The sequence below is a fragment of the Daldinia vernicosa genome (genome assembly GCF_022497035.1).
Source record: "Daldinia vernicosa strain CBS 139.73 unplaced genomic scaffold F5Y00scaffold_3, whole genome shotgun sequence".
Taxonomy (NCBI): Eukaryota; Fungi; Ascomycota; class Sordariomycetes; order Xylariales; family Hypoxylaceae; genus Daldinia; species Daldinia vernicosa.
Window position 1 is genome coordinate 648,083 of NW_025953919.1, and position 24,581 is coordinate 672,663.

The 24,581-nt window shown below is 47.4% G+C and overlaps 6 protein-coding genes across 6 annotated transcripts; 4 read left to right on the forward strand and 2 right to left on the reverse strand.

Annotated features, from left to right (window-relative positions):
- Positions 1-647: 647 nt before the first annotated feature.
- F5Y00DRAFT_224844 (uncharacterized protein) lies at positions 648-2,871 on the reverse strand. The gene is made up of 3 exons (XM_048006071.1): positions 2,726-2,871; positions 1,191-2,633; positions 648-1,131 (listed from the first exon to the last, which is right to left on the reverse strand). The coding sequence occupies exons 2-3, from the start codon at positions 2,194-2,196 to the stop codon at positions 932-934; spliced, it is 1,206 nt and encodes a 401-aa protein (XP_047869435.1). The 5' UTR covers positions 2,197-2,633; positions 2,726-2,871; the 3' UTR covers positions 648-931.
- A 232-nt stretch (positions 2,872-3,103) lies between these two features.
- F5Y00DRAFT_224847 (GPI-anchored wall transfer protein 1) lies at positions 3,104-4,974 on the forward strand. The gene is made up of 2 exons (XM_048006072.1): positions 3,104-3,432; positions 3,502-4,974. Exons 1-2 carry the CDS (start codon positions 3,328-3,330, stop codon positions 4,885-4,887), a joined length of 1,491 nt encoding a protein of 496 aa, XP_047869436.1. The 5' UTR covers positions 3,104-3,327; the 3' UTR covers positions 4,888-4,974.
- A 1,158-nt stretch (positions 4,975-6,132) lies between these two features.
- F5Y00DRAFT_224848 (uncharacterized protein) lies at positions 6,133-7,026 on the reverse strand. Its single transcript, XM_048006073.1, has one exon. The coding sequence runs from the start codon at positions 6,886-6,888 to the stop codon at positions 6,658-6,660; it is 231 nt and encodes a 76-aa protein (XP_047869437.1). The 5' UTR covers positions 6,889-7,026; the 3' UTR covers positions 6,133-6,657.
- A 2,175-nt stretch (positions 7,027-9,201) lies between these two features.
- Positions 9,202-13,743, forward strand: F5Y00DRAFT_103132 (uncharacterized protein). Its single transcript, XM_048003808.1, has 3 exons — positions 9,202-10,800; positions 10,852-11,445; positions 11,508-13,743. Exons 1-3 carry the CDS (start codon positions 9,841-9,843, stop codon positions 13,416-13,418), a joined length of 3,465 nt encoding a protein of 1,154 aa, XP_047869438.1. The 5' UTR covers positions 9,202-9,840; the 3' UTR covers positions 13,419-13,743.
- A 1,451-nt stretch (positions 13,744-15,194) lies between these two features.
- Positions 15,195-17,009, forward strand: F5Y00DRAFT_224852 (WLM-domain-containing protein). The gene is made up of 2 exons (XM_048006074.1): positions 15,195-15,648; positions 15,706-17,009. Exons 1-2 carry the CDS (start codon positions 15,471-15,473, stop codon positions 16,764-16,766), a joined length of 1,239 nt encoding a protein of 412 aa, XP_047869439.1. The 5' UTR covers positions 15,195-15,470; the 3' UTR covers positions 16,767-17,009.
- Positions 17,010-18,909: 1,900 nt separating this feature from the next.
- On the forward strand, positions 18,910-24,560 carry F5Y00DRAFT_224854 (uncharacterized protein). The gene is made up of 4 exons (XM_048006075.1): positions 18,910-21,803; positions 21,855-22,084; positions 22,138-23,069; positions 23,131-24,560. Exons 1-4 carry the CDS (start codon positions 19,589-19,591, stop codon positions 23,996-23,998), a joined length of 4,245 nt encoding a protein of 1,414 aa, XP_047869440.1. The 5' UTR covers positions 18,910-19,588; the 3' UTR covers positions 23,999-24,560.
- Positions 24,561-24,581: the final 21 nt, after the last annotated feature.

Sequence of the window (24,581 nt, forward strand, 5' to 3'; positions counted from 1 at the left end):
CTTCGTTGATTTAATACATACGACGGCTGGCTAGCTGGCAATGGAATGAGGCGAGAGGCACACGGGTTCACAACACTCGGACAACAACATTTGGACGACACTTGATACTCAACTCTGATCTCGATCGCCATCGCCACATGCTTTGATAATAATTCTCACCAAAAAAAAAAAAAAAAAAAAAAAAAAAAAGAAGAAGAAGAATAATCATGGTTCTCTGATTTCTACAGTCGTTTGAGAGGTTGCCCTCTCTACCATCAACCCCTTTCCGAAGGGACATGGCCAATTAATTGAATCACATTTGCGTTACGTTACGTTGCATTGCGTTGAGTTGAGTTGAGTTGCGAAGGTACGGTTGCTCGGTTCTAAAACTCTAGGACTGTTTTTTGGTAGTTAGGAGGAAGATAGCTTAATACCTAGCACGAAAAAGAGATCTATTTCTCACCAAGTCTAATTCCACAATGGTATGTGTCCAGTGTTAATCGTGTTACGTCCAGTCAGTATTAAGACACGTATAAAGTCTGCGTAATTTGGATTTGGCTGGTAGGTATGTATACGGTGCCTAACCCAACCCAACCCTTTCCCCTGGACGGAAGACATCTCATAAATTCAAGGCATTGGTTTCAAGTTTGGTGATAGGTAGTAGAGGGTTGTTTGCCAGTCGAGTATTAATTAAATTTTAGGTATTAAGAGATGGCGCCTAGGAGAAATGCCATCCGCTAGAGATAGATTATACCGCCCATTTTCCAAACACCACGTCCATTCGTATCCTCGTTATTCCCATCCATATCATGTACGAAGCGTCCGACCCAACACATATCTACATACGGATGGATTACTGTCTCTTTGCCACGATCTCCCCCCTCGGAGCCGGAGCCGAAGCCGAAGCTGGAACTACTAGCTACCTATCTAAATAAAACAAATATTGGCATAATCATACCTTTCCAGCTAAATACAATATGTTCTCCCGGACTGTCTCCGTTAGCTCGCCCTGCCCTGTATACACATATCGTACCGTCTGAGGCCACGCTTCGGCATGAGGCATAGGTAGATATACGACATCACCCTCGCGGATGTGGCCGGAGGTTAGTAGCGCCGCCACGACAGGTAAGTATGCTCGAGCATACGGCAAGTCTGTGATTATTTATTAGTATTAGTCTATACTTGGATACGTCTCTAGGGAATCTACTTACGCATTGGTATAGCCCTCGCGTCTCTTATCAAGCTCTCGAGGTCCAAGGTGTTTGCGTCGGAGCGCAGTAGAGTGCCTGACCGCACGGTACTTGATCGTCTACGGCTGGACTGTATGGGGACCGGGGCACTGCTCTGACTCGGGGAGCGTTGTCCGTCCGGGCCGCTGTTTACTTGTATGTGTGGAGGTGGATCGGGGATGGTAGCCCGGAGCTCATCGATATCGAAGTTGCGCTGAATCAGGAATGCTGGCCTATCTTGAGATTGGGGCCGGACTATGGCGCGAACTGTAAGTCGCTTATTTGGCGGTGCACCCGCTGGTAATTTTACGAAGGCCGGGCTCGTCGGGGAGCTACAGTTATGTTGGCGCAGAGATCTAGCGATAATAAAGGCGTCGGCCATCTTTGAGTTGCCGAAATAGACGGGGCCCCAAACCCGGAGTTGTTCCCGGAGTCTTAATGCTTTATCTCTTCGCGGAGAACCCGGCGACGCGGGGTGGTCTGCATTATAGTGGCTAGGACTTCTAACTTGATATCCTGAGGGAGCATCATGCGTGGTTACTGATGTCGACTCATCTAATGACAACAGACTTTCTCTCCGAGACGAGGCATCTGAGGAAGCTGGTGTAAGTACGCCGTTGGCAATGCTCATCGGCGGTAGGATGCTGATCTTTTCGAGCCTTGCGACCAATGGTGACGGCGAGAACTCGTCGATGGGAGTCAGAGCTGCCGAGCTTAGGGACGGCACCGCTCTCTGGTCAAGGCTGTTGACTAACGCCCGATCCTGCCTTCTCATCGATCCATCATAAGTGGCGGGATGGACTGGATTAGGGCTTGGAAGACTTGGGAGGCTCTTGGGAGATATTGGCGAGTGAGGCAAACCCACACTGATGGGAGTTGGCCGAAGGATGGTCTTAGGCATGTCGTTAACGACAACGTTGCGGAAGCTATTATTAGTCCATATAGGCTCGAGACCCGGACGCCTCGAGATATTCACATCGCTTGTCATTGGATACCGAGCGCAGAATCAAGTTCAGGTAACAGCTCAGTTAGCTAGAGCGTCTCTTTGGAAGGCTTACTCGAGATTGGAAAAAGCAAAATGTATTAGGTAGGGTAGGGCAGGGTCATATTAAGATCTCATCTTATATAAGGATCGAATTTAAGCAATAATTTTATGAATAGATAAAGGACAAAGCCCTTTTTGTGAGCTCTTCTTTCTTTCTACATGATGGGGGGGTGGGGGGACAAACAGAGGAATCAAAGGAAGAAGTTTATTATAGTAATTGTCATTGCGTTGCGCCAAGCCGTAGAACAATACAGCTTCCCGAGGGGGTTTCCAATCTTGTGGCAAAGGAGAAAGAAATGCCGTCGGGCTGAGAGAGAGAGAGCAAGTGAGCCGTGATACGGGTACGAACCGTAAAAGAAAGAATAAAGGAAACCCGGAGGCTGTGTTGTCATTTAGTTAGGGATTTTACATGAAGAATCGGGTATAACAGTCCGGCGGGGAGAAGAAGAGGTTTCGGGTGTTTTCTGCTGACCAAGCCTTACGACAAAGAGATATATTGTTGTCCATACTTCACATGACTACGGGCGTTTGTATTTGGTGTTTGTAAGCTGGCAAAGCTGTTTACAATATGTAGATCGATTAAATGCTGTTGATCGGTTGATCTGTTGGCGATGTGGGAGTTGAAAGGAATATATGTATTTTCATAGATGCATACCTACCTCCTATATACACATAAACACATCGTTTAAATAATATTCAACGTATTGGATTGATTACATAAACCTTTAACCTTAGCTAGCTACTGTACAGAGCCGCCGAGCTAAACCGAAGCTAAACCAGAGCTGTGATCTCATAGCACAAGCTGTTAATGACCCACTCTGCTTAATCGAACTCTAATTTCTAATTTGTCCATTTCCCATCTTCGCGAATCGCGACTGTCAACCTTGAAGCCTTGAAGCTACCTACACTAAAGAAGAACAACATAACACGTTTCGAGTTGACATCTGTTCACAAAAGGCCACAATCCATTTTCTATCGTCACGATGCTAGTCGACTCTCGGTAACACACACCCCTTAATAAATTATATTAAACTGTATTTCTTAACTACCGTAATTCACTCGAGGGAAGACAATATGAGTTCCAATGCGACCAGCTATAAGCAGATGAAGGAGGACTTCGTGTCCGGCCTATCAGGTGGTTCTGTTTCTGAAATCAACTATGTAACTGCGATAGGACCTGTACGTATGCAACTGACTGACAATGAACTTCTTGTCCGAGAAGTCCTGTAGCTAACCCGAGCTTTCTAGATCGCCTTTGTCCTATGGTCCATTCTGCAGTCTCGCCAGTCTTTCTTCAAGCCGTATAAGCCCCTGAGCTTTGTGGTCGACTTCCTCCTAAACGTAGTGGCTATTTTGCTTGCGATAACGCTCTACGCCGACAAGCCATTGCTTCTCTCCGGCCTGATCCTCGTCCCCGCCATATTCGTCTACGCGCTGCCCCCGAACCCCGCCGTGTCGAAAAAGAAGCCCAAACTCCCTCCCAATGCGCAAGCTCAGAAGTTGTCAGGCGCATTGAGCGTCTTGTCTACCAAGCCGTTCTTGACGACCTACCGGGGAGTTATGATGATTACTACCTGCTTGGCGATTTTGGCAGTGGATTTCAGGATATTCCCCCGAAGATTCGCAAAGGTTGAGACGTGGGGCACCTCGTTGATGGACGTGGGCGTAGGCTCCTTTGTCTTCTCGGCGGGTATTGTTGCCGCGCGTCCGGTCCTAAAGGAGAGGGCGGAGGGTAGGACGACGCCGGTGTTCCAGAGGCTTGTATACGCGATGAGGCATTCATTACCTCTACTAGTTCTCGGCGTCATTCGCCTTATAAGCGTCAAAGGTCTCGACTATGCCGAGCACGTAACCGAGTACGGCGTGCACTGGAATTTCTTCTTTACCTTGGGCTTTCTTCCTCCGTTCGTCGCGCTTTTCCAGTCAGCGTTAAAGATAATCCCGTCCTACGCGGCCCTTGCCATTCTACTAGGTGTTATTTATCAAGCTGTGCTGGAGACCACAAGCCTGAAAGCGTTCGTCCTTATCGCGCCGCGGACAGATATCATATCTATGAATAAAGAGGGTATCTGTAGCTTCTTTGGCTACCTTGCTATCTTCTTGGCCGGTCAGGATACCGGTATGTACGTACTGCCTAGGAGTATCAACCCGCGCAGTGGAACTAGTAGCAGCACCCAGCGGACTACTCTGATCCTGACTATGACTGTGTGGACGTCCATCTGGACTATTCTGTATTTCTTCACGACGAACTACAATTACGGTGCGGGATTGGATGTGTCCCGGCGATTAGCTAATCTGCCCTATGTCCTATGGATCGCTGCATTCAACTCGTTCCAGTTACTAGCATGTTGCGTTATCGAGAGCGTATTCTTCCCGTCATTCTACAATGCTACAGACGCGAAGACAGAACAGGAGGCGTACGAGACCGCTACGAGCAGGGTGTTACGAGCATTTAATAGGAACGGGCTAGCAATCTTCTTGGTCGCGAATCTACTCACGGGGCTGATAAACATGACGGTACCTACTTTGGATGTCGGACCGAGCGTCACTATGGGCATATTGGTAGGATATGCCGCGGTTCTTACGACGCTTGCGGTTACGTTAGATGCTTGGAATATCTCTATTAAGCTATGAGTACCTAACCTAATAGATAATGGACCGAGATTTTCAACTTTTCTATTCACTGACATCATCCCGAGAATCGAAGACAGCACAGTTCCCATGCCATTGTGTTCAAATTTTTTTTTCATACGGTAAGGGTAAGGGATAGCTGTTTATCTCGGATATATATAAAGGGACACAAGGTAAAAACAATTGCAGCTCTCCTTGGGCAGATGAAAGAGCTACAAAGAGGCCATCTCGTTCCGATAAGAGACCTGTTGCTAAGGGGTCGTCCGATGGCATATTAAAAGAGATATTCGGCACCCACCTACCGTATATCTATGTCTATGTCTATGTCTACTTACACCCCACCTCGATACCATAGGAACTTCAAGGCTAGGTAAGAATAAAAATGTCGCCAAGTCGGTTGGTACTGTGGTACCTTCTCGCCTTCCAAAAACTTCGTGGGGTGTATAGACGTATTTATGGCCGTAAAGAGAAAGAGTAAGTAGGTCTTTGTTAATTTCCCGCTCTATCTTGGTTCTTGAAGAATCCTTAATGTACTACCTGTCTAGGTAGTTAGAACGATAATAGCTACGTAATTTGATACCTGTAGGTATACATATATTATGCTTAACCGCTATATGAGTCTCTCGTATATAAGTCTATATTCATTATACACCTCAATAGGGATGAAGAAGTGCGCAAGAACTTTAGCTCAAACTTGAATTATTAAAACAACGTGGGCATGTACCTTATATGTGTGCATGTATGTTGGATAGTATAGTAGTAGTTTAGCTTTCAGATAATTATAATAATACTTGAACCTATATTTAGGTTAATACCTATATATAACAGATCAAGTCGATGTGATCATACTTCTCAATCATGGCACTTCCTAGGCGATAACTACTCTAGACTTTCCAATAGGCTGGGGTGTTGGTTAGTAGTGTCACAAAACGGCGGCGTTGCCTTCGCAACGAATTTGTTTCCGCCGTCGGGTTATTATCTGCATAGTCCCACCGGTCCTGCTACGCGTTGATTGTCCGATTAGTGGCGGGTGCAGCGATGGATGATGATATCTATCTGTGTATTAAATTGATCCCCCAAAGTGATCCACGGTCCCGGATGATCGTGTAGCTACATATAGACATATTTGGGTCTAGTATCCCCCGCCAGTTTATATTTTGAATGCTTCCGCTACCTATTACGGGTTTTAGGAAACGGGTTCCTGAATTTCATTAGTTACATGCTAGGCTAGGAAGTAGTTAATAGTTTGCCCTCGACCTTCATTCGAACCCGAAACCTCAATTCCGGGGTATAGGTACTGCATCGGTTGGGTTGAATTTTCCGGAATATGCACGTATATATTGACGTTTACTTGAGACTTAATTAAGTACTGAAGATCGACGTTTGCATGAACGTGATTTTTTAGTATTCTCTTTTTTTCATTGGTCGAAATTTGTAATTATAAAGATGGATTTTCTTTCAGTTAACCATTTCGATTCGAAAACAAGTTTCTAATTAACTAGGCCATTCTGCTTTGTGGTTGCACGAAGCACCAAGGCTTTGTGTTCCTGGAATGTCTCATGTACACTATTGGAGGACTGCCTCGGTAAATACACTACCTATTGGAATGGCTTCAGTCGAATGAGTCTGGGCCGACGACGCCGATCTTTAAGAGGGTAGAAATACGGTATGGTGCGAAGTCCGAGCTCTTCTCGACCCGGTCCAACCGAACTCTTTCTCGGCTAACCGCCCAGGACTTGGTGGACCATGTTCTGAGAGTTAATAAACCCTCGACTATTCCTCTGACCCCTGCTCACATCCATGGAAGGTCATCTCCGATGTTAATGCAAGACGATCTGATCTTCTCAGCCTGTTAGCGGAGTGGAGCCTGTCATCTGCCGTAGTTAAAAACTGGAGGGGAAGAACTTTTGTATCTATTCGTCTAGACGTGATATTAGGTAGCATGTATGGGAATTGGAGAATAGGTATAGCTGTTTGATTATGTCGAATTGTCTTTATTGCCATATCTCAATCCTGTTTATTGGATTAACGTCTCAGCCCTACTGGGGCTTAGATTAAAAGAGGTAGGCCTTTCGGATCCGGAGCATACATATGATGGTCGAGAAGACTCGTTTGTTATGGCCGTGATATTCACGACCACGACCACAACAAACAATGAGTTGTTCAAACTAAAGCTAGGTAGCCATAATCGCGACCGCGTCTCAAGTATCAACGAGCTAGGTAAATACTTAATGTATCTAACTGCAAAGAGAATATCAAGCAGAAAACATTATCGCAATGCATAATGACTGATACTGGTCCGAAATTAGTACATACGAAGTACTACTACTACCAAACACAACGATTGGCATATAAAAGTTCAGCCTCGCGGCTAAAGTTAAGGACAAAGATGAGATGAAGCTACATGGTAGATTGTCTGATGTGATGAGCAATGGAACCTTTGCCTTTCGAGGTCGGGTAGGATCGATTGATGAAAGAAACGAGAAACGACAGCTTACAGTTTTAACGTTTTACAGCTTTAAGGTGCAGAATGGAGCTATGTACCTAGGTATTTTCTTATTTTAGACCCCGGTATCCTTGTCGTTTCAGATTGCCCGTCGGAAGACGTTGTTGGAATCGATAAACAAATTCGAGGGTAAGCCACTTTCTTTGTCCTGAAGCGCTTACATACCTACGTAGGTACCTAGGTACCTACACTATGTCTTGCATGATTCGTATGTTCTTTCTATGTATGCGCTGTTACTTACATAATGGAGATCACCTAACGCTTCTTGCACTAGGTAACAACTTGCTGTTCATACATATACCTAAGGTAACTATTGGATGTCTAAAGTAAAGTCTCTTCAAAATTACTGGCTGCCCCTAGGCTTTCGGTGAATGTAGCCGTAACTAATGGCTCGTTACATAACGCGATAAGATAAACCTGGCAGCCCTGGATAGGTACAATACACTACTGTAAGGTCCCATAATTGTAAACTGTATTGTACCTGCATGAAAATGGTGAATTACCTTCGTCATTACATTTAGTTGTTAGATAGGTACTCAGGCATTAGAGACTTCCAATCCATCTAGGTACTTATCTACCCCGTCATGTTCGTTGCCTGATATGGTTAATCCCCTATAAGTTTGTACCACCACGTTCCCGTATCGCATTGCTAACTCATCCACTTACGGCTACTTCTGGACTAGCGTACCATCCTAATAGAGCAGGTTGTTTCCTTTGGCCGGGTAGAAATAGAAACACGCCCCAAAACAGAACGCGTCCCCCAGTTAGGGCCAGTTAGCGCAGAGGATATAGTTGGTTCTATGCAGTATTATGCAGTACCTGAGGTAATATGTACATACATACCTGTATGATACGGTACCTTACCGTCCTGCGTGTGACAGGACCCTCCCCTCCCCCCCTTGCTGGCGTCTCCATCCGACCATCTTCTAATTTCCCTCTCAAAGGGTTATCAAGGACATCCCTACTTGCAGTCCCTAGCGTACCTAGCAAGTCCCCTAGCAAGCCCCCAATTTGATGTTCGTCTGCTCTTGAAAAAGTTATGGTTTGGTTGTGGTCTACCAAGGTTGGTTTGCTTCTCCTCCCTCTTTCACGTCGCCCATCACGTCGTCCATTTGGCCTGCCTTTATCCAGGCGAGGCTTTTCACAATTCATCGCGCAATTCGCAATTCTAAGTGAATGCAAAAGCAATTGGGAGACGGTGTATTGAATAATAAACGCACCTCAAGCTCTCTGCAACCATTCTCTCCTTTAACCCACACCCCAATTTTCATTGCCCTCTAATCCTTTTTTTATTTTTTTATTTATTTTATTTTTTATTTCGTCCGGTCGTTAGACCCCCCCTAAATCGCACGCGTCCACCTATTTCCGTTAGGCGGTGCATTAGCCAACGGTTCTTACAACTCAATTGACAAGCAGGCCTAGCGATTAAACTGGGTTCAGCGCCGGCGAAGAAGACATCGGCTTACACTAACCTCGCCTACCTTTTTACCTCTACTTTGACCAAAAACCTACCATTGTCGAATTGACACACCAAAGCGAAACGTCCGTACATCTGTTTTAGTTCCAGCCTCGATTTTATCCGATCCAGAACCAGCTGTTTAGTTTTTCAAGAAAAGGTACCCGAGCTTGAAACTAAATTTCTTTGGAGGAAATTCAATCGGAGGATAGCGCCAATTAATCTTTTTATTTACCTAAATATCAACAATACCGGTTCTTAATCCTTCGCGCTGGTAGAGTAGGGCGTCGCGCAATTATCAACCCTCCCTAGTAACGTCGAGTACTCGAAAAAAAGGGAGAAAAAGAAGCTTAAGATTACTGGTGCTCAAAGCTGCAACCCGCATCTGCATGTGCATCTAAGCCTCTCCTTTAAATTGGTCGGTACAAGCATAGAACAAAAGAATTACCACCGCAATACCTACCTCTAGTATTCGAACGAATAATAGTAGCATTGACGAGGCTCACAAGCTGCATCTCAGCTGAGATTACCTTACGACACACTTGTTATCTCCTGCACAGCACTACGACTTTACAACCTGACCTGCTTGGTGCTTGTTTGATAAGAAACTGGTAAGGGAAATCCGAATCGCCGATCAGCTGCTTTATCCACGCGGAACGTTATTCAAACAAGATAGCACCTCACTGCACCTCACTGTAACGCACAATATCAATCTGAACTGGCTAATTGGCTCATTGGAGGATCAAACGAACCAGCAGCCCTCTGGATTTTTTTTTCTAAAAAATTCCAAGCGCGTGCAGGTGTTTCTATCTTTCCCCATAGCCTCTTTTTCCTTTACCCCCCCTTTATCAGCAACACCTTCACCGACACTCGAACCCATCCGAAATAAAACAGGACTGCAGTTTGCTTATTTTCAATTCACTGTTTTAGGTATCATCCATCCAGGACTGCAACCCAGCAGCTGACAACTAGTCTACGCGTTGTCGCGTAGAAGATGTCTTCTGCTGCATTGCAGTCAGCTCATCAGCCCGCCGCTATACCTACTCTAAATACACCATCCCCAGCTACCGCCTCATCCAACCGCCAATCTCCTAGCCGTGACGGTCGATATGCTGGCCGTGAGAACGCGAACGCTTCCCCTGAATCTTCAAGACGACCATCCCGACGACCGAGCGGAAACAGCGCGAGCGCGACGAGCCCAATCCCGACCTATCAAGACCAAGTACAATCATCTCCGATGACGTCGAGATCCGCGCTGGCCTCGCCAGTACCCGTAGCAGGTACTCCGGTCGAGTTCGAAAGGTCATCTTCGAATCGGCGAAGAAATGAACCCCCAGTTGCTCCTCCGCGAACATCATCTACGCAGCAAGGATCGTCTTCTGCAGCAAACCCTCGAAGAGCGGCCCGTGCCGAGGAGCGAGCTGCAAACTCGCCAAGACGAACGGGAGATGGTGGTAGAACGAGCACAGGCGGACAGTCGGACCCCGCACGAGCAGGATATGACGATCCGAGTTCCCGAAGTCGAAGAGCGGCATCTCAACACCTGGAACCTGCTCAAAGACCGAGTAGCAATAGGGATCACAGACAAACCGTGACGACTACGATGCCTGTCAGATCTGCTACAAACGCTTCCTCGAAGCAGCCGTCTCGTGAGGCCAGTGAAGTACTTAATCGCGTTATCGTGTCTCAGCCCGAGGATGATATTGAGAGAGAACAAGAGCGCCTGAACGAGGCCCAAACCCAGTCTGGACGCCGAGTTGCCGATGAGGATAGCCAAGCTCTTATAGCCGCAAATGATGTACCTGAAGAGACCCGCCGCGGAGGTCGAAGTCGCCACGACCATTCGAAGCGCGAAAAGGGTCAGAAATTTGGAGATTATTATCTAGGAAATGTGATCGGAGAAGGTGAATTTGGCAAAGTGAAACTCGGCTGGAAGCAAGATGGAGGCGTTCAAGTGAGTCGAGTTTTCATTCTTCGCGGAGCTCAAACTAATAACCGTTCTTAGGTCGCTATCAAACTCATACGGCGAGATAGCGTGGGAAACAACCCGTCCCGGCTGGCCAAGATCTATAGAGAAGTCGCGATTTTACGCGGAATCTCACATCCTAATATCGTTAGATTACATGAGATGTCCGAGACGGAGCGTCATATCGGAATAGTCCTCGAGTACGCCTCTGGTGGCGAGCTTTTTGACTACATCCTCAATCATAGATTTTTAAAGGATGGCCCTGCTCGAAGACTTTTCGCCCAACTTATATCGGGAGTCGGATATCTTCACAAGAAAGGAATCGTCCATCGAGATCTAAAGCTGGAGAACCTTCTTCTTGACCGAAACCGTAATATTATCATCACCGACTTCGGATTCGCCAATACTTTCGACCCGGCGGATGAACTAACAGAAGATGAAGAGTTGAATCTATCCGACCGTGATTTTGTGAAGCGCATCGGTCTAGATAAGACAAAACCGAACGGAATGCGTAGAGGCGATCTGATGCAAACAAGTTGCGGAAGTCCCTGTTACGCGGCACCCGAACTAGTTGTCAGCGACTCGCTCTATACGGGCCGGAAAGTCGACGTATGGAGCTGCGGAGTTATATTGGTAAGTTGAAGCCATTTCACACGCGACTTACTGGTGCCTCTTGATTTGCTTACCATGTTTAGTATGCTATGCTCGCAGGATATCTACCATTTGATGACGATCCCGCCAACCCTGAGGGTGACAATATTAATCTTCTCTATAAGTACATCGTAAATACTCCGCTCACTTTCCCGGAATATGTTACTCCTCACGCGCGAGATCTGTTACGTCGCATACTTGTTCCAAGCCCGCGAAAGCGTGCGGACCTATTCGAGGTGGCTCGGCATAGTTGGCTGAGTGAATATGCGCACGTTGTTGAATTCATTACCAGTAGTACAACTACAAGCAGCGAGATTCAGAACACAACCGTGCCGACTGAGGATGAGGATGTTGGAAATTTGGCAAGGAGCGCATCTGTTAGAGAAGCGACGAAAACTAAACCATCTAATGCAGCTCCAAGTGATCCGGCGCGGAAGCAGGGCAAATCCGATGCAGAAGAGCAAACGTACGGCAAGCAGAAGGATAATAAGCGACGAACCGTACAAGTTGAATATGTGGCTCCTGTCACTCAGACACAGAGAGGAGGCGAACAGTCGGATGTTCATGCGTCACCGCGCGGAAAGACTCGGGCTCGGTCTTCCAGCCAAGGTCCAGTCGAGGTACATTCTTCGCCTACCGACAAGCCCCTACCGAGAGATCCACCGGTCTCAAGGGACGACTATGCTACACCTTCCCGAGACTCTCGAAAGCCGCCGAGCACGCAACGGCGAGACGCACCGCCCCCGAGAACGAATATACCCCGTGCCCCGTCCGATCATGCTTACATGAGCACCGCTGCCCCCAGCACATCGGCCACGAGGCCTACTACTGGAGGCTCGATGCAATCGACAGCCTCTAGACTAGCCTCATCTACACGAGGATCGTACGGTCAACCACTACCCCCAACCGTTGCCGGTACTAACGTTCATGGAAGCATACAACAACCTAAAGGTTCCAAGAACTACGTTATCTCGAACCCGATCCCTCAAGAGGCTCCCGACATGGATTTTGGTCGACCAAGCATCAGCGTGCCTTCGAAATTCGCGCAGGTTTCGGGCTTTACTCAAGGACAGCAGCAGTCGGGCGAGGTCAAAGGCCACCGCAGATCTAACACTATCGGCGAAATCGGAGGTAAGATCTTCGGTCGCAGTGGATCGATCTTTGGAGGTCGCAAGAAGCGCCCGGATCAAGGGGATAAATCATCCAGGAAGTATCCCCCGATCAGTATGGCGAACGCGGTGCCTGGCGACTCGAGGACTTCTATGGAATCCCGTGCTTCTCGGAGATCCTTCTCTTTGGGACTCGGTAGAAAGCGAAGTGGTAGTATCTCCGGGTCCCAAGCGTCATTCGAGAAACCGCAGAACCGCCGTTTCTCCCTAATGAGGGCTATAGGCCTAAGCAAAGAATCTTCAACGCCACCCCCCGAGGCTTCGCAGCAAGATCTACCGATTCAGGAGCCACCCGAGGTGGACGAGTATAATCAATATGTCGATCCGCAGCAAGGCTATGCCAACGTGGGACAGCGGTACGGAGATGGAACATATGAGCCTTTACAATCACCGCGGCCAGAGCCAGTTCGAGGAGACCCTAATGCTAGCCCTGTTCAATCGCGATTCCCGGCTAATACGAGACCTACGGCACCTACGGCAATTCCTTCCTATTTGCAGCAGGGTGCGGTCCTAAATTCAGAATCCGAATCGTCAATTGAACAACCACAGCGAAAGCCACAACACCCCTCCCCCTACCAGGTTGGCTACGACTCCGACCAATATGATGGACGCCAGGGTGCGCGTGGAAGCGGAAGAGGCGTCTTGCAGAAGAATAGGAGATTTGTAGACGCCTACGACGGCGAGGAGTACGGAAGACCTCACGATCATGCCGGCAGTAGCGGCGCGGCGAAGAGAGTGATGGACTTTTTCAGGAGGCGGGGCCGAGCACGAGGAGGCGAGCCTTAAAGAGTCTTCGGGCATTTTCAAATAGGGTGCGCCTAGTCATTAAGAGAAGTCTATTGTCTACTCGAACAAACGACTTTGGAGGTGCACTGGTGCGCCCAGACGACATCAAAACTGTTTCTGGAATCTTTGGAATGCTAATGATACCTTGTTTTTCGCCAATGCCTATATCCTACGTTACCTACCTTGTAATACAAGAGACGCAAACCTTTTTCAGAAACCAATCTTAATATTCTATCCGTCGAGACATGAGACAGATCGCGGAAGGCCAGGAAAGACGGCAGGGGAGTTAGCAAGCGACCCCCTTCGAGTGTAGTTGGTAGACAGCCTCACAAATTTGGAAGACAGATGACGCCGCGAGGGACTGATATTTGACGATTCGGAGCCTTACTATACCACACATTTCCCACTCCTCTCTACTCGGCAAGAGCAAGCAAGCACACACACGCACAGACGCATACACAACCACACACAAATCATAATCATGGGCTGGGAGTTGGACGGCGTGCGTAACCTTATGTATGTAAATGGGGGGAGGGATTCTCCCGGTTTTTATGTTGAGCGGGCTTCCTCGCAGTCGTTCGTACACTCGCAGCAGCAAAGCAGCAGAGTATCTTTTTCATCTATTAGCATCTGAATCAGACGGTTCCTGTCTAGCATTGCGCAGTCCATGTTTCTAAGTGACGTGACGTGAGGTTTGATTTCGCATTCTTCAGGGCGTGTGTGTGCAGTAAAGGCGAGATAAGTGGAAAATTGAAAGAGATGATGAAATTGCGATATCGAAGAGGGAAGGAAAGTAAGAATAAGTTGAGCACTGAGCACTGAGGATAAATAGCTAGTATAAACTTGTAACTGTTGTAATAATAATACGATCCGTGGTGTTGGCGCCCTTGCGTATCGGATTTATATTTCCCTCGTCGGATAGATTTCATATTTTTATTCAAGAAAGGGGTGCGCCTTTGGTAGCTACCTATTCTATAATTATCGCGAGAGGGAAAAGACTGACTGACAACCTTCATTCCACGGATGAGGTTCTACTGTAATGGTATTTTGGTTGTCAGATAATTGCGATTGCCAAGGCTGCTGCTATGACCGCTACTGAACTCTATGCTATTGCGAATGGATACCCCGTATAGATGCCTCCTCAGAGATGACATTGATATTGATTTGCTACATTTTTTCTTCTTCTCCTAATGTGAAATTTAATGGGTACCTAAGGAAAATCATTATAACGACAAGCAACTCGGTGGTCTTGCGCTTTTCGAAGTATTTTAAGTAATCGACCCTAGCTGCTGATCTACCATCATAGGTATGTAGGTACCTATTAGAAATGGTAGGTATTAAATCCCCAGGTTGCTCCGGCGTCCACATCTAGGACGAGAGTTTTAACTATATTAATGCCCTTTTATTCTTAGTCCTTCAACAAAGTTGTGTTTTCACAGGTAGTTAGTTAATTCTAATCTTAAAATTCTACGCTTTTGACGTGGCCTACGTGACCACCAACGAAATCACGGTGACAAAGTACTAAACTTTATTTTGACGATGAGTTGTTCTTTTGCTAGTGTCATTCGTTTGACAGTACTTAGAGTTATTGAGGCTTGATTCGTCGAAGGTATAATTATGTAGACTCGTAACGACAATAGGGGTTGTTCACCTCGTAGATGTTCTCTCTACAGTAAATATGCATATAATAAGTATAATATGCTTATAATATGCATATAATATGCTTATAATGATAATATATGACTGCGGGGCAATTGCGACTCACCCTTTTGTCAGGCAGCATCTTAAGACTTAACTTCGCGTTTAGTGACTCAGTGATTCAGTGGCGCCTTTCGTCAGCAACGACACGGTGATTTCTAGAAGCTTATTTTTTTATTTTTTATATATGAATAGCTTGCATTATGGCCTCCTTACTTTACAGTCTCGGAAATGGTTGAGCTGTTGAGGCCTCTCACTTTTCACTTCTTAACCTTTTAAATCGCATCGAGTTTTCATTTCCATCTTCCCGCCTCTTCCGCATACTTCCAACAGATTTCATCATACAAAAACAAAATGCGCGAGATAGACCCTCTAATTCTATCGTATTCCCATTTGAGGGGTTTTACTTGTGAGAAGGTTGCCTTGCACACTCTGAAGAAAGTAGCTTCCTTGGTGAAGCCTCTCATGAGAGCGAGGGGATGGAAGGTTGGCCAACTGGTCGAGTTTTACCCAGCGGAACATAACCTCCAGGGTAGGTTGGAGTAGGACTACCGCTATATCTCAAGAATACTAACATTATAACTGGCAGGCATAAATGAGGGTGCTGGGCAAAGGATTTGTCTTCGTCTTCGATGTGCCGAAGATCCCAACCGGTTTCTCCCTATCGAACAAGTGGTTGATACGATGCTTCATGAGCTTACGCATAATGTTCACGGCCCGCATAATGACGAATTCCATGCGCTATGGAAGCAGCTGCGAGACGAGCTCGAGGCGCTCGTAATGAAAGGCTATACCGGCGAGGGGTTTTTGTCACCGGGTCATGTTCTCGGCAAAGGGAAGATACCTCCAGAAGAAGCTGGTAGACTGGCTCGAGTAGCTGCTGCAAATAGCCGTACTATCAACACTGGATCGGGACAAAAGTTGGGCGGAGTTGGCCCTCGACCGGGCCAGGATATCAGAGGAGTGATCGTCGAGGCGGTCCAACGTCGCAATAACACGCTTCAAGATGGTTGCGCGAACAACAACCAAACGCAGGGCCAGATTCGGAGGATCGCCGACACGGCTACCAGAAATGGTTTCAGGACGCAGGCTGAAGAGGATGCCGCAAACGAGGCGGCGATAGCCCAAGCATTGTGGGAGCTTGTAGACGAGGAAGAAAGGGCCCGGGAGGGCGACAGCTACATTCCACCTAGTTCTAGCAGACAAACTTGGACAAATGGCGGTGCTTCCGAGGCACCAAGACCTCCTCCTCGCGAAGCTAATCGCAACATGAACAGAGGAGCTGGGAGGGTTACCTGGAAGTGTGAGATTTGCACGCTCGAGAACCCGATTAGTTTCTTGTGTTGCGATGCGTGTGGTACGGAACGGGACGAGAAGATCACCCAGAGCCTCGCACAAGGATCGTCAAATCAACAACGAACGGTTATTGACCTTACCGAGAACTCGCCGCCAAGAAATCGGAATACACAACCTTGGAATCCATTTTTACGTCCAAGTCAGACCACGAGACCGGTTCCGCCGCCGTCACAGTCCGCCGCGCCTCCTCCTCCTGAAAAAGCAGCGACTTGGACATGTTCATTCTGTGGGCGGGTTAGAGAGTGGCAGTGGTGGTCTTGCGATCGGTGTGGAGCTATCAAGGAAACATCGTGATAGATTGGGACCTTTATGGAGTTTTTGATACCATTTGGGCATTCAGCCATTTTGCTTTGAAAGACATGTTTGTTTAGGTAGTTAGGTTGCTTTACTATGGTTGCAGGCCAAAGTAAAACGACACTATCAGGTACCGCTAAAATAGGTTAAACAGCCCGCTTATACCAGATTAATACTAATTCTATAATTCTACGGATTACCTAAAGCCTATATTACAACCCTTACATAGAAATATACTAAACCACACCCATATAACCATAATAGGAGGTATGCAGGTGGTTATTCTAAAGGATGACATCACGGGCTTGATTAATTTTATTTGTATTTTCACACGTTGCTCAGCCTCGATCGGATGGAGTTAATTAATTAATATGTAGCTTTCACGAAGTTTAGAATATTCATCTTCATCTAATAAACTTGATTTAGTTAGTCGACCGGATATAGGAGTGGAGCACGAAGAGTCTTTTACGCTTGCGGCAATTGATTACGATATGTGAAGCTATGATATCATTATACTGGACTTGACCTTTTAGGTTATGTCGAGTACTACATAATTGATATCTGATATGTAGAATTTACTTAACCTAAGCAGCTACCTAAGATAGTGTATAAGCCACAACGACGCAACATGACCTAACAGCTCGAAATATGACGGATACACGATGCAGTATAAATACTGTAAATACTGTAAATATCAGGTACCTTGCTTACTATTATATACCTATTTGGGGTTTTAGAACAAGGCAAACCGCCGATCCCGCATAAGGCTGGACGACCCCCAACAGCCGCATGCCATCGGTACCTTCAATGGTGTGAAGCACTTTCTCGGAAGTTTATCGTCCCACAACGTCATTCTGGGGTCGGATCCCGCGTGGCGTTGGCCGCCGTTGCAACTATTGATCGATCTACGTAACTACGCCAAGCCTAGTACCTAAGTACAATACACTATAGGTACTCGTCATTCTCTCGAAATCATACACTAAAGCTACAACCAGCAGATATAATTGGCTAACCTAACACCGCACCAGCCATTTTCTCTCTTCTAAAAAAGCCTTGCGTAGGTATTGTACAGGTTTTTAATATTGCGCAGTTGAATGCCAGTCGAGGGGATAGAAATCTATGATGGCTGCTTTCGATGTAGCAGCAGTCGCCTCCGCGTTGTTGTGTAATACCTAGGTAAGTGGCTAAGATTGAAGCCACCGAGATTTAGTTCCTTGAAGATTATTGGATAGTATTCCCTGTAAAGAATGGAGATATCCAACTATATAACTTGATATAATTGGTGGCTGTTAAGGTTACCTTAGCTCTTAAAGGTGTATCATAGCCTACGTACCTTTATCAGTTATCCAATCACAGTGCGAAACGCGACGGGTATACGAAATACCTACAGCATGTACATCCATTAGGTACATTACGTAGCTATAACTGGTACTTGGTACTCGGCACCACACATGTAGTTAGTATAGTGTAGGTATGTAGCGTGTAGCGCCTTACCATAGGACCCTTGACGGATTCCACTCCGGATTCCTAATTAGCTTAATGATCGTCGACTATTTGCTCAGCTAAGACAAGAACCCCTAATTGATTGACATTTGCTGGTGAATTGGGTCTAGGTAGGTATTGCGTTTTAGAAGTTTTGAATTAGGTAAGTACAGTATAGCCATTTAGTAAAGAGCTTACCATAGGAGGTAATACACCCTTACACCTCGAAATCTACCTAATCTCTAATCTATACATGTACCTAGACTACGATGCACCGAGATCGCACTCAGGAAACCCCTCTAAAAACTAGGTTGCTCTTGTACAGCAGAAGCTTACAAGGAAGGTTCTAACTGATAACGATCTGGAACACGGCACTCCAAACGAGCATTCCCCGTTATTTCCATGGACAATGTGGCAATTCCAGTGGACAATTTGAACAATTCACTTGTTATCTTAGGTAGTAGCTACTGTATTTTAGCTACCTAGGTAGGTACTTCTATGTCTATGTATCTTACCTAACCTACGTATGTACCCGGGAACCTTGTGATCTGAGGCGCATGCGTCCGTCTCTAGTGTAAAATATGTCGTTAATGTCACACACCGACAATGGCCCGTTCTTTTTTTTTTTTTTTTTTTTTTTTTCCTTTCCCACATGGATGGACTCCAGCAAACCTAACCTAATTGAATTTCACACATTCTACCCATTCTGCATTCTGACCCGAATAACTAGGTCTCCTCTAATTACACATGATAACCCCCCCTCTCTAATTCGGGCTGCCCTAACCTAACTTAGACGGACCGCGGTGTACACTAGCATCTCCCACTTGCTCGTTTGCTTCTTCGCTTACATTTTTATATCTCCATATCTCTATATCTCTATATTTCCAAAGTCCAAATACATCTAAATACAACCTGTGGAAGTTAGCGGATCTTACAATACTTGCAAGAAAACAAACAAACGTAATTCTTCTTTAGTGTCACCGAACGTTCGAGGCCCTCTTGCCATAGCCCCCTTCTCATAGCCCTTCTTATTGGTGTGCTAGTTTGCTGCTAGCTGGCGTCCACTGGTTTTCCTGCAACAGCTCTTCTAAGAGGAAGAAGGAAGAGAAGGCAAAACAAAACCAGTGCTCCTAAGAGAGGCAAAGAGGTAACTTATTTTTACTTCGCCCCTTGCGTAAGGACTTCGCGAATGTTGCAGCTCGATTCATGGCCGCCGACTAGTAAAACCTTAATAACTCACCTGCCGGATTCATTCTCCCTCCCTCTAATCCTTAGCGACCGATCGACCGTATATTGTAGCTCATGGGCCTTCTTCTATTCGTGCCCTCTGCTCCGGCGATATGACGCCTCTAGATGCCTTGAGCACCCCGAGTCCTATGCCCCCCATATCTACGATCCCGGAATCCCCCTCTCCTCCAGAGTCTCCTCCAGAGATCCTCCCGCTGCCGAATCGGACCCCGGACGACAACGACGACAACTATCAGCCGCCCGCCTGCTCAACCGAGCAGTCTTATTTCCCTTGGGATGGCGACCCTCTCTCCGCTAGTACCAATCGCTTGTTGCGAGATAACCATAACATGTCGCCGATGAAGGAAAAGCGATCCGCTTCAGCTAGTCCTCTGAGACTGACGATGCCCTTCATATCCCCCGGCCAGCTCGCCTTCTCCGCTATGCAATTTTTACCCGTGCCTCTGCTGGTCCTAAATAACCTGAAGACTGTTGTCCTAGCAAACGAAGCTATGGGAAAGATGTTAGGCATGGTGGGCGACTCGCCTCCACCGATGGACGACCCGGCTATAATTTGCGAGTCCCTCCGCGGGCAGACTCTCTCGCAGATCGGCATCGACATGGTGCAGGATGGTAGACCGGTCTGGGTTTCGTGGGACTATTTCTTGGATGAATTAGTGCTCGAGATGGGCGCGAGGCAGGCAACAGGAGGCCCGGCATCGCATACTAATCATGCCAATGGTGCCAATGGAGCCAATGGAGAGGCCGCAGGTACGGCAGACGGTGCGAAAGTAGAGCCGCCCTGTGGCAATCTGGGCAAGCCGGCAACAGATTCTGTTGTTGATGTCGTGGTGCTCCCCAAGAGTATAAACTTATCGGAAATGCCAAAATCGAAGCGAGCTGAGCTTCAGACATATGCCAAGATGATAATTACGATATGGGAGATTGAAAACCATCAGACCTACTATACTTTGACCTTCACCAATACAGGCTCGGGACCCTCGTCCATCCCGAGTAGACGAGTTCGTGTCGCCCGACCTTCTACGCTCGAGGCCGCTGAGCGTAAATCCATCCTAAATTCTAACCCCCCTTCTCTCGGCTCCGGTCACTCTTCCAGCTCTCCCTCATTCACCAATAGTCCTAGCTCGGTCTCGGTCTCGGCAAGCCTGTTTCCACCTATGGGGCCCCCGTCCCGTTTGCCTCCGTCAAGCACTCCGTCGTACCTCCAGAAGATGATTGTTATTAAGGATGCGCTTCTCGATAAGACCGAAACACCGATATTGTCTATGTGGGTGGACGGTAGTGCCCCAGTTATGAATAGAGCAGCCCGAGACCTCTTTAAGAACGTCACCGGAGAGGAGTGTAACGATGGAAACGATATGCTGTCTCGGTGCGAGATTTGGGACGGAGACTTTACAAGAAAGTATGCCCCGTCTGAGCTTCCCATTGCCGTACTTTTACGAGATCGAAAACCATTTTCTGCGTGGAGAATCGGCATGCATGACAGGACGAAAGAAACTAAAATTGTATACGACGTGCTGGGCGAACTGATTACTAGCGACGAGACTGGAGAAGTCATTGCTGGTATTATAACTTGCCGAGACGTAACTCATCTAGCCCAGGAGATCACGGATATAAAGGTCGCGGACGAGGAAAGGTTCAAACTAATATGCGACACCATGCCTCAAATGGTCTGGACAACCACAGCTAACGGAGTACCTGATTTCTTTAACCGTCGCTGGTACGATTATACGGGTCTGTCGGTTGAAGATTCCCTGGGTCACGGTTGGAAAAACCCGTTCCACCCCGACGATATGCTTGCCACATGGAAACGATGGGAGCATAGCCTAGCTACGGGGGAAGCTTACGCTACCGAATACCGATGCCGTAGCAAGGATGGTGAGTGGAGGTGGATGCTAGGACGTGCGTTGCCGCTGAGAAATAAACGCACAGGTCGGATCGAAAAATGGTTTGGGACTTTTACGGACGTTCACGAGGCCCTTGAAGCGAAGATGGCCGCGAAGCAAACTAGAGCGCAACTTCTTAGCGTCCTTACGCATGCGCAGACAACGATCTTCTCTGTAGATCTCGACCTCAAGCTGACGATGTTGGAAGGCGCGGTGTCTTGGATCTCGGGGAAGGACAATACAGCAAGCGATGATGCTAACCGGCATGATCCGCCGACATATGTTGGAAAATATATCGACGAAGTGTTTATGAGCCTAAACCCGAGCCTACTTCCGAGCGAGTTTTCTGCATTCCTCGAACCCGTAAGACGTATACTGTCTGGTGAGCTGACAACAGAGACCGTACACGAACACAAGCTAGGTAGTTATATTATGTACGACCAACCTTACGAGTCTGCTAATAAGCGTATAGATGATCGGTTTTACCGCACTAGGTTTCTGCCTCACATCGAGAAAACCTCGCAGGATGGTCGGACTAGTAAAATCGATATCAAAGGCGCTATTGGCGTCGTTATGGATGTTACCGAACTAAAAAAGCGAGAGCAAGATCTGGAAGAGCAGGTCAAAGAGAAGAGACAATTAAAAGCCAACGAAGCAGCAGCCAAAGAAGCAAGCCGCCTAAAGAGCCAATTCTTAGCAAATGTAGGTGGCGTCTTGCGTTTTCGGTGATCTCGGAAGTGCTGACGTACGATTAGATGTCTCATGAAATTAGAACACCGATTACCGGCGTAATAGGGATGGCTGAGCTTCTTCTAGACTCGCCTCTAGACGACGAACAGCGGGAATATGCAGAGAACCTAAGTCGGTCCGCGAATGCCTTATTAACCGTCATCAACGACATTTTGGATTTCTCTAAAGTCGAGTCTGGCCGCCTCGATATCGAAGAAGTCCAGTTCTCCCTCTCCGTGGTAGTGCAAGATGTCTCTAAGATGCTGAGTTTCGCAGCTGGGAGGAAGAATCTGGATTTTCGCTCTGATATATCGAACGACATCGAGAACGACCTCGTAGTTCTTGGTGATCCGGGCCGCGTCCGGCAGATTATTACGAATCTACTTACTAACAGCATCAAGTTCACCAGCGGTGGTTACGTTAAATTCTCTGTATGGAAAGAAAAAGAGACAAACGACGTAATTGAGATAAAATTCGTTATTGAGGACACTGGTATCGGAATCGAAGAAGACGTTCTGAAACGTCTATTCCAGCCATTTAGCCAAGGAGACCCCTCTACAGCTAGGAAATTTGGAGGGACAGGGTTGGGATTGACGATCTCGAAGAATCTGGTCGATCTAATGCGTGGAAGGATTACGCTGGAATCCACGATCGGCAATGGCACCACTGCGACATTCTGGATACCATTTAACAAACCGCAGACTCCGCAGAGGGATGCGCTCGTCGATATTGGTCGCCTACCCGAGCGACTACAGTCCGAGATGAGCGTTTCGTGTAATAGTTCGGAACATGAATATTTCTTAGGAACGCCGCCGGCAGACCTATTACAGGGCGCGCTAGATAAGCCCAGGCGGCATCGAAAGAGACCTGCTAATTTACTGGCGCCGTTCGCTTTTGAAAGCGAAGACCTCCCCAGATCCGAACGTGCCAAGGTGCAAATACTTGTTGTCGAGGATAAGTGAGTTCAAAAGTTTGAGATTAGCTGACGAGTTCAATTTTTCTAATACGGTGTTATGCAGCGCGGTCAACCAACAGATCGCAACTAAGACTATCAGGAAACTTGGCTTCAACGTTTGTGCGGCCTGGAATGGCAAGGAAGCGCTTGAATATCTCGAGGCGTGCAGGGAGGGAAGGTTCGTTAAGCCAGATATCATCCTGATGGACGTACAGATGCCCGTGATCGACGGATATAAGTGCACGCACATACTGCGGCACCACGTACCATACAAGAGCTACACTAATGACGTGCCCATTGTGGCCATGACTGCTTCGGCGATACAAGGAGACAGAGAAAAGTGCACGAAAGCCGGTATGGATGACTACCTGTCTAAGCCTGTGAAGAGCAATATACTTGAAAGGATGCTAGTGAGGTGGAGTAAATCCCGCCGCAAGGTAGAGTCGATCTCGTCTTCCTCAGCCGACCCGTCTACTTCGGACTGTTCGGATTCCGCGGGCGGATGTATCAGCGCCGACATACCTACACCAGCCACGTATGGCGTCTCCAGTCAGAATCCGAAAACGCCAGAGGAGCGTCCAGAGCAAGGCAGTCTAGATGGCGCCGGGGAAGACGACCGCACAAATCTACTAACACCGAGACCGACCAACGCGCGGGCGGGCTCGCACGAGATCAATACATTCCCCTTTGGGATATCTAAGCCATCTAGGCAGCTTAACAGTGATGAGCTGGCTATGCAGCTGCGAGATGATAAGCTCATCGACGCCGCAGATGATAGCAACGGCAAGAACACGGCAGGACAGCCGCCTATGTCCCACTCATTCCCGGGTGGCGATTCGTTGACGGAAGAGAACGTGCAGAAACTCGAGAAGGTGGGCGCGAGAAGCTCACCCGTTAGGGAGATATACGATTTTGAAGAGACACCGACGTGACCGTAATGAAATAAACAGGTCGATTTTGCTGATTTCCACCCACATATACGATGAGGGCTTGGGGTTTAGGTTAACTAGGGCTGATAGCATCTGATTCGAGATAATCTGTTTTGTCTAGGGAGCTGACTGATACACGGTTCTGCGCACTCCCTGGTATCTTTTCTGCGGCCGGCGTTAAAAGAGGAACGGGACCGGGCTGGATAGGCTGGCATTGGTTGTTGGCACGGGGGCGGTTATGACGCATTTCGCTTCGGAGGGATAGGCTCACCGGCTTGGGCAGGCGTTGGTGGATGGGACGGGTCCTACTGTGTGGGCAAATAGGCGTGCATGACGGTTGCTTCAAAGGGCTTTTTATGCATTGGGGTTGAACGATCTACCTAGCTTAATGTCTACATGTAGCTAGTAACTTACTTACTTACCTGAGGTACCCGTGCTGTTTGCGCGTATAAGGGGTTACCGTATTGGTTATTTATGGCGCGTGGTGTGGTATGGCACTTTTGCTTACCCACGCGCCTCTTGGAGTATATAGTACCTAGTAATTCACGATAGCTTCGCTTCGTAACAGATGATTTTCTGCTAGTGT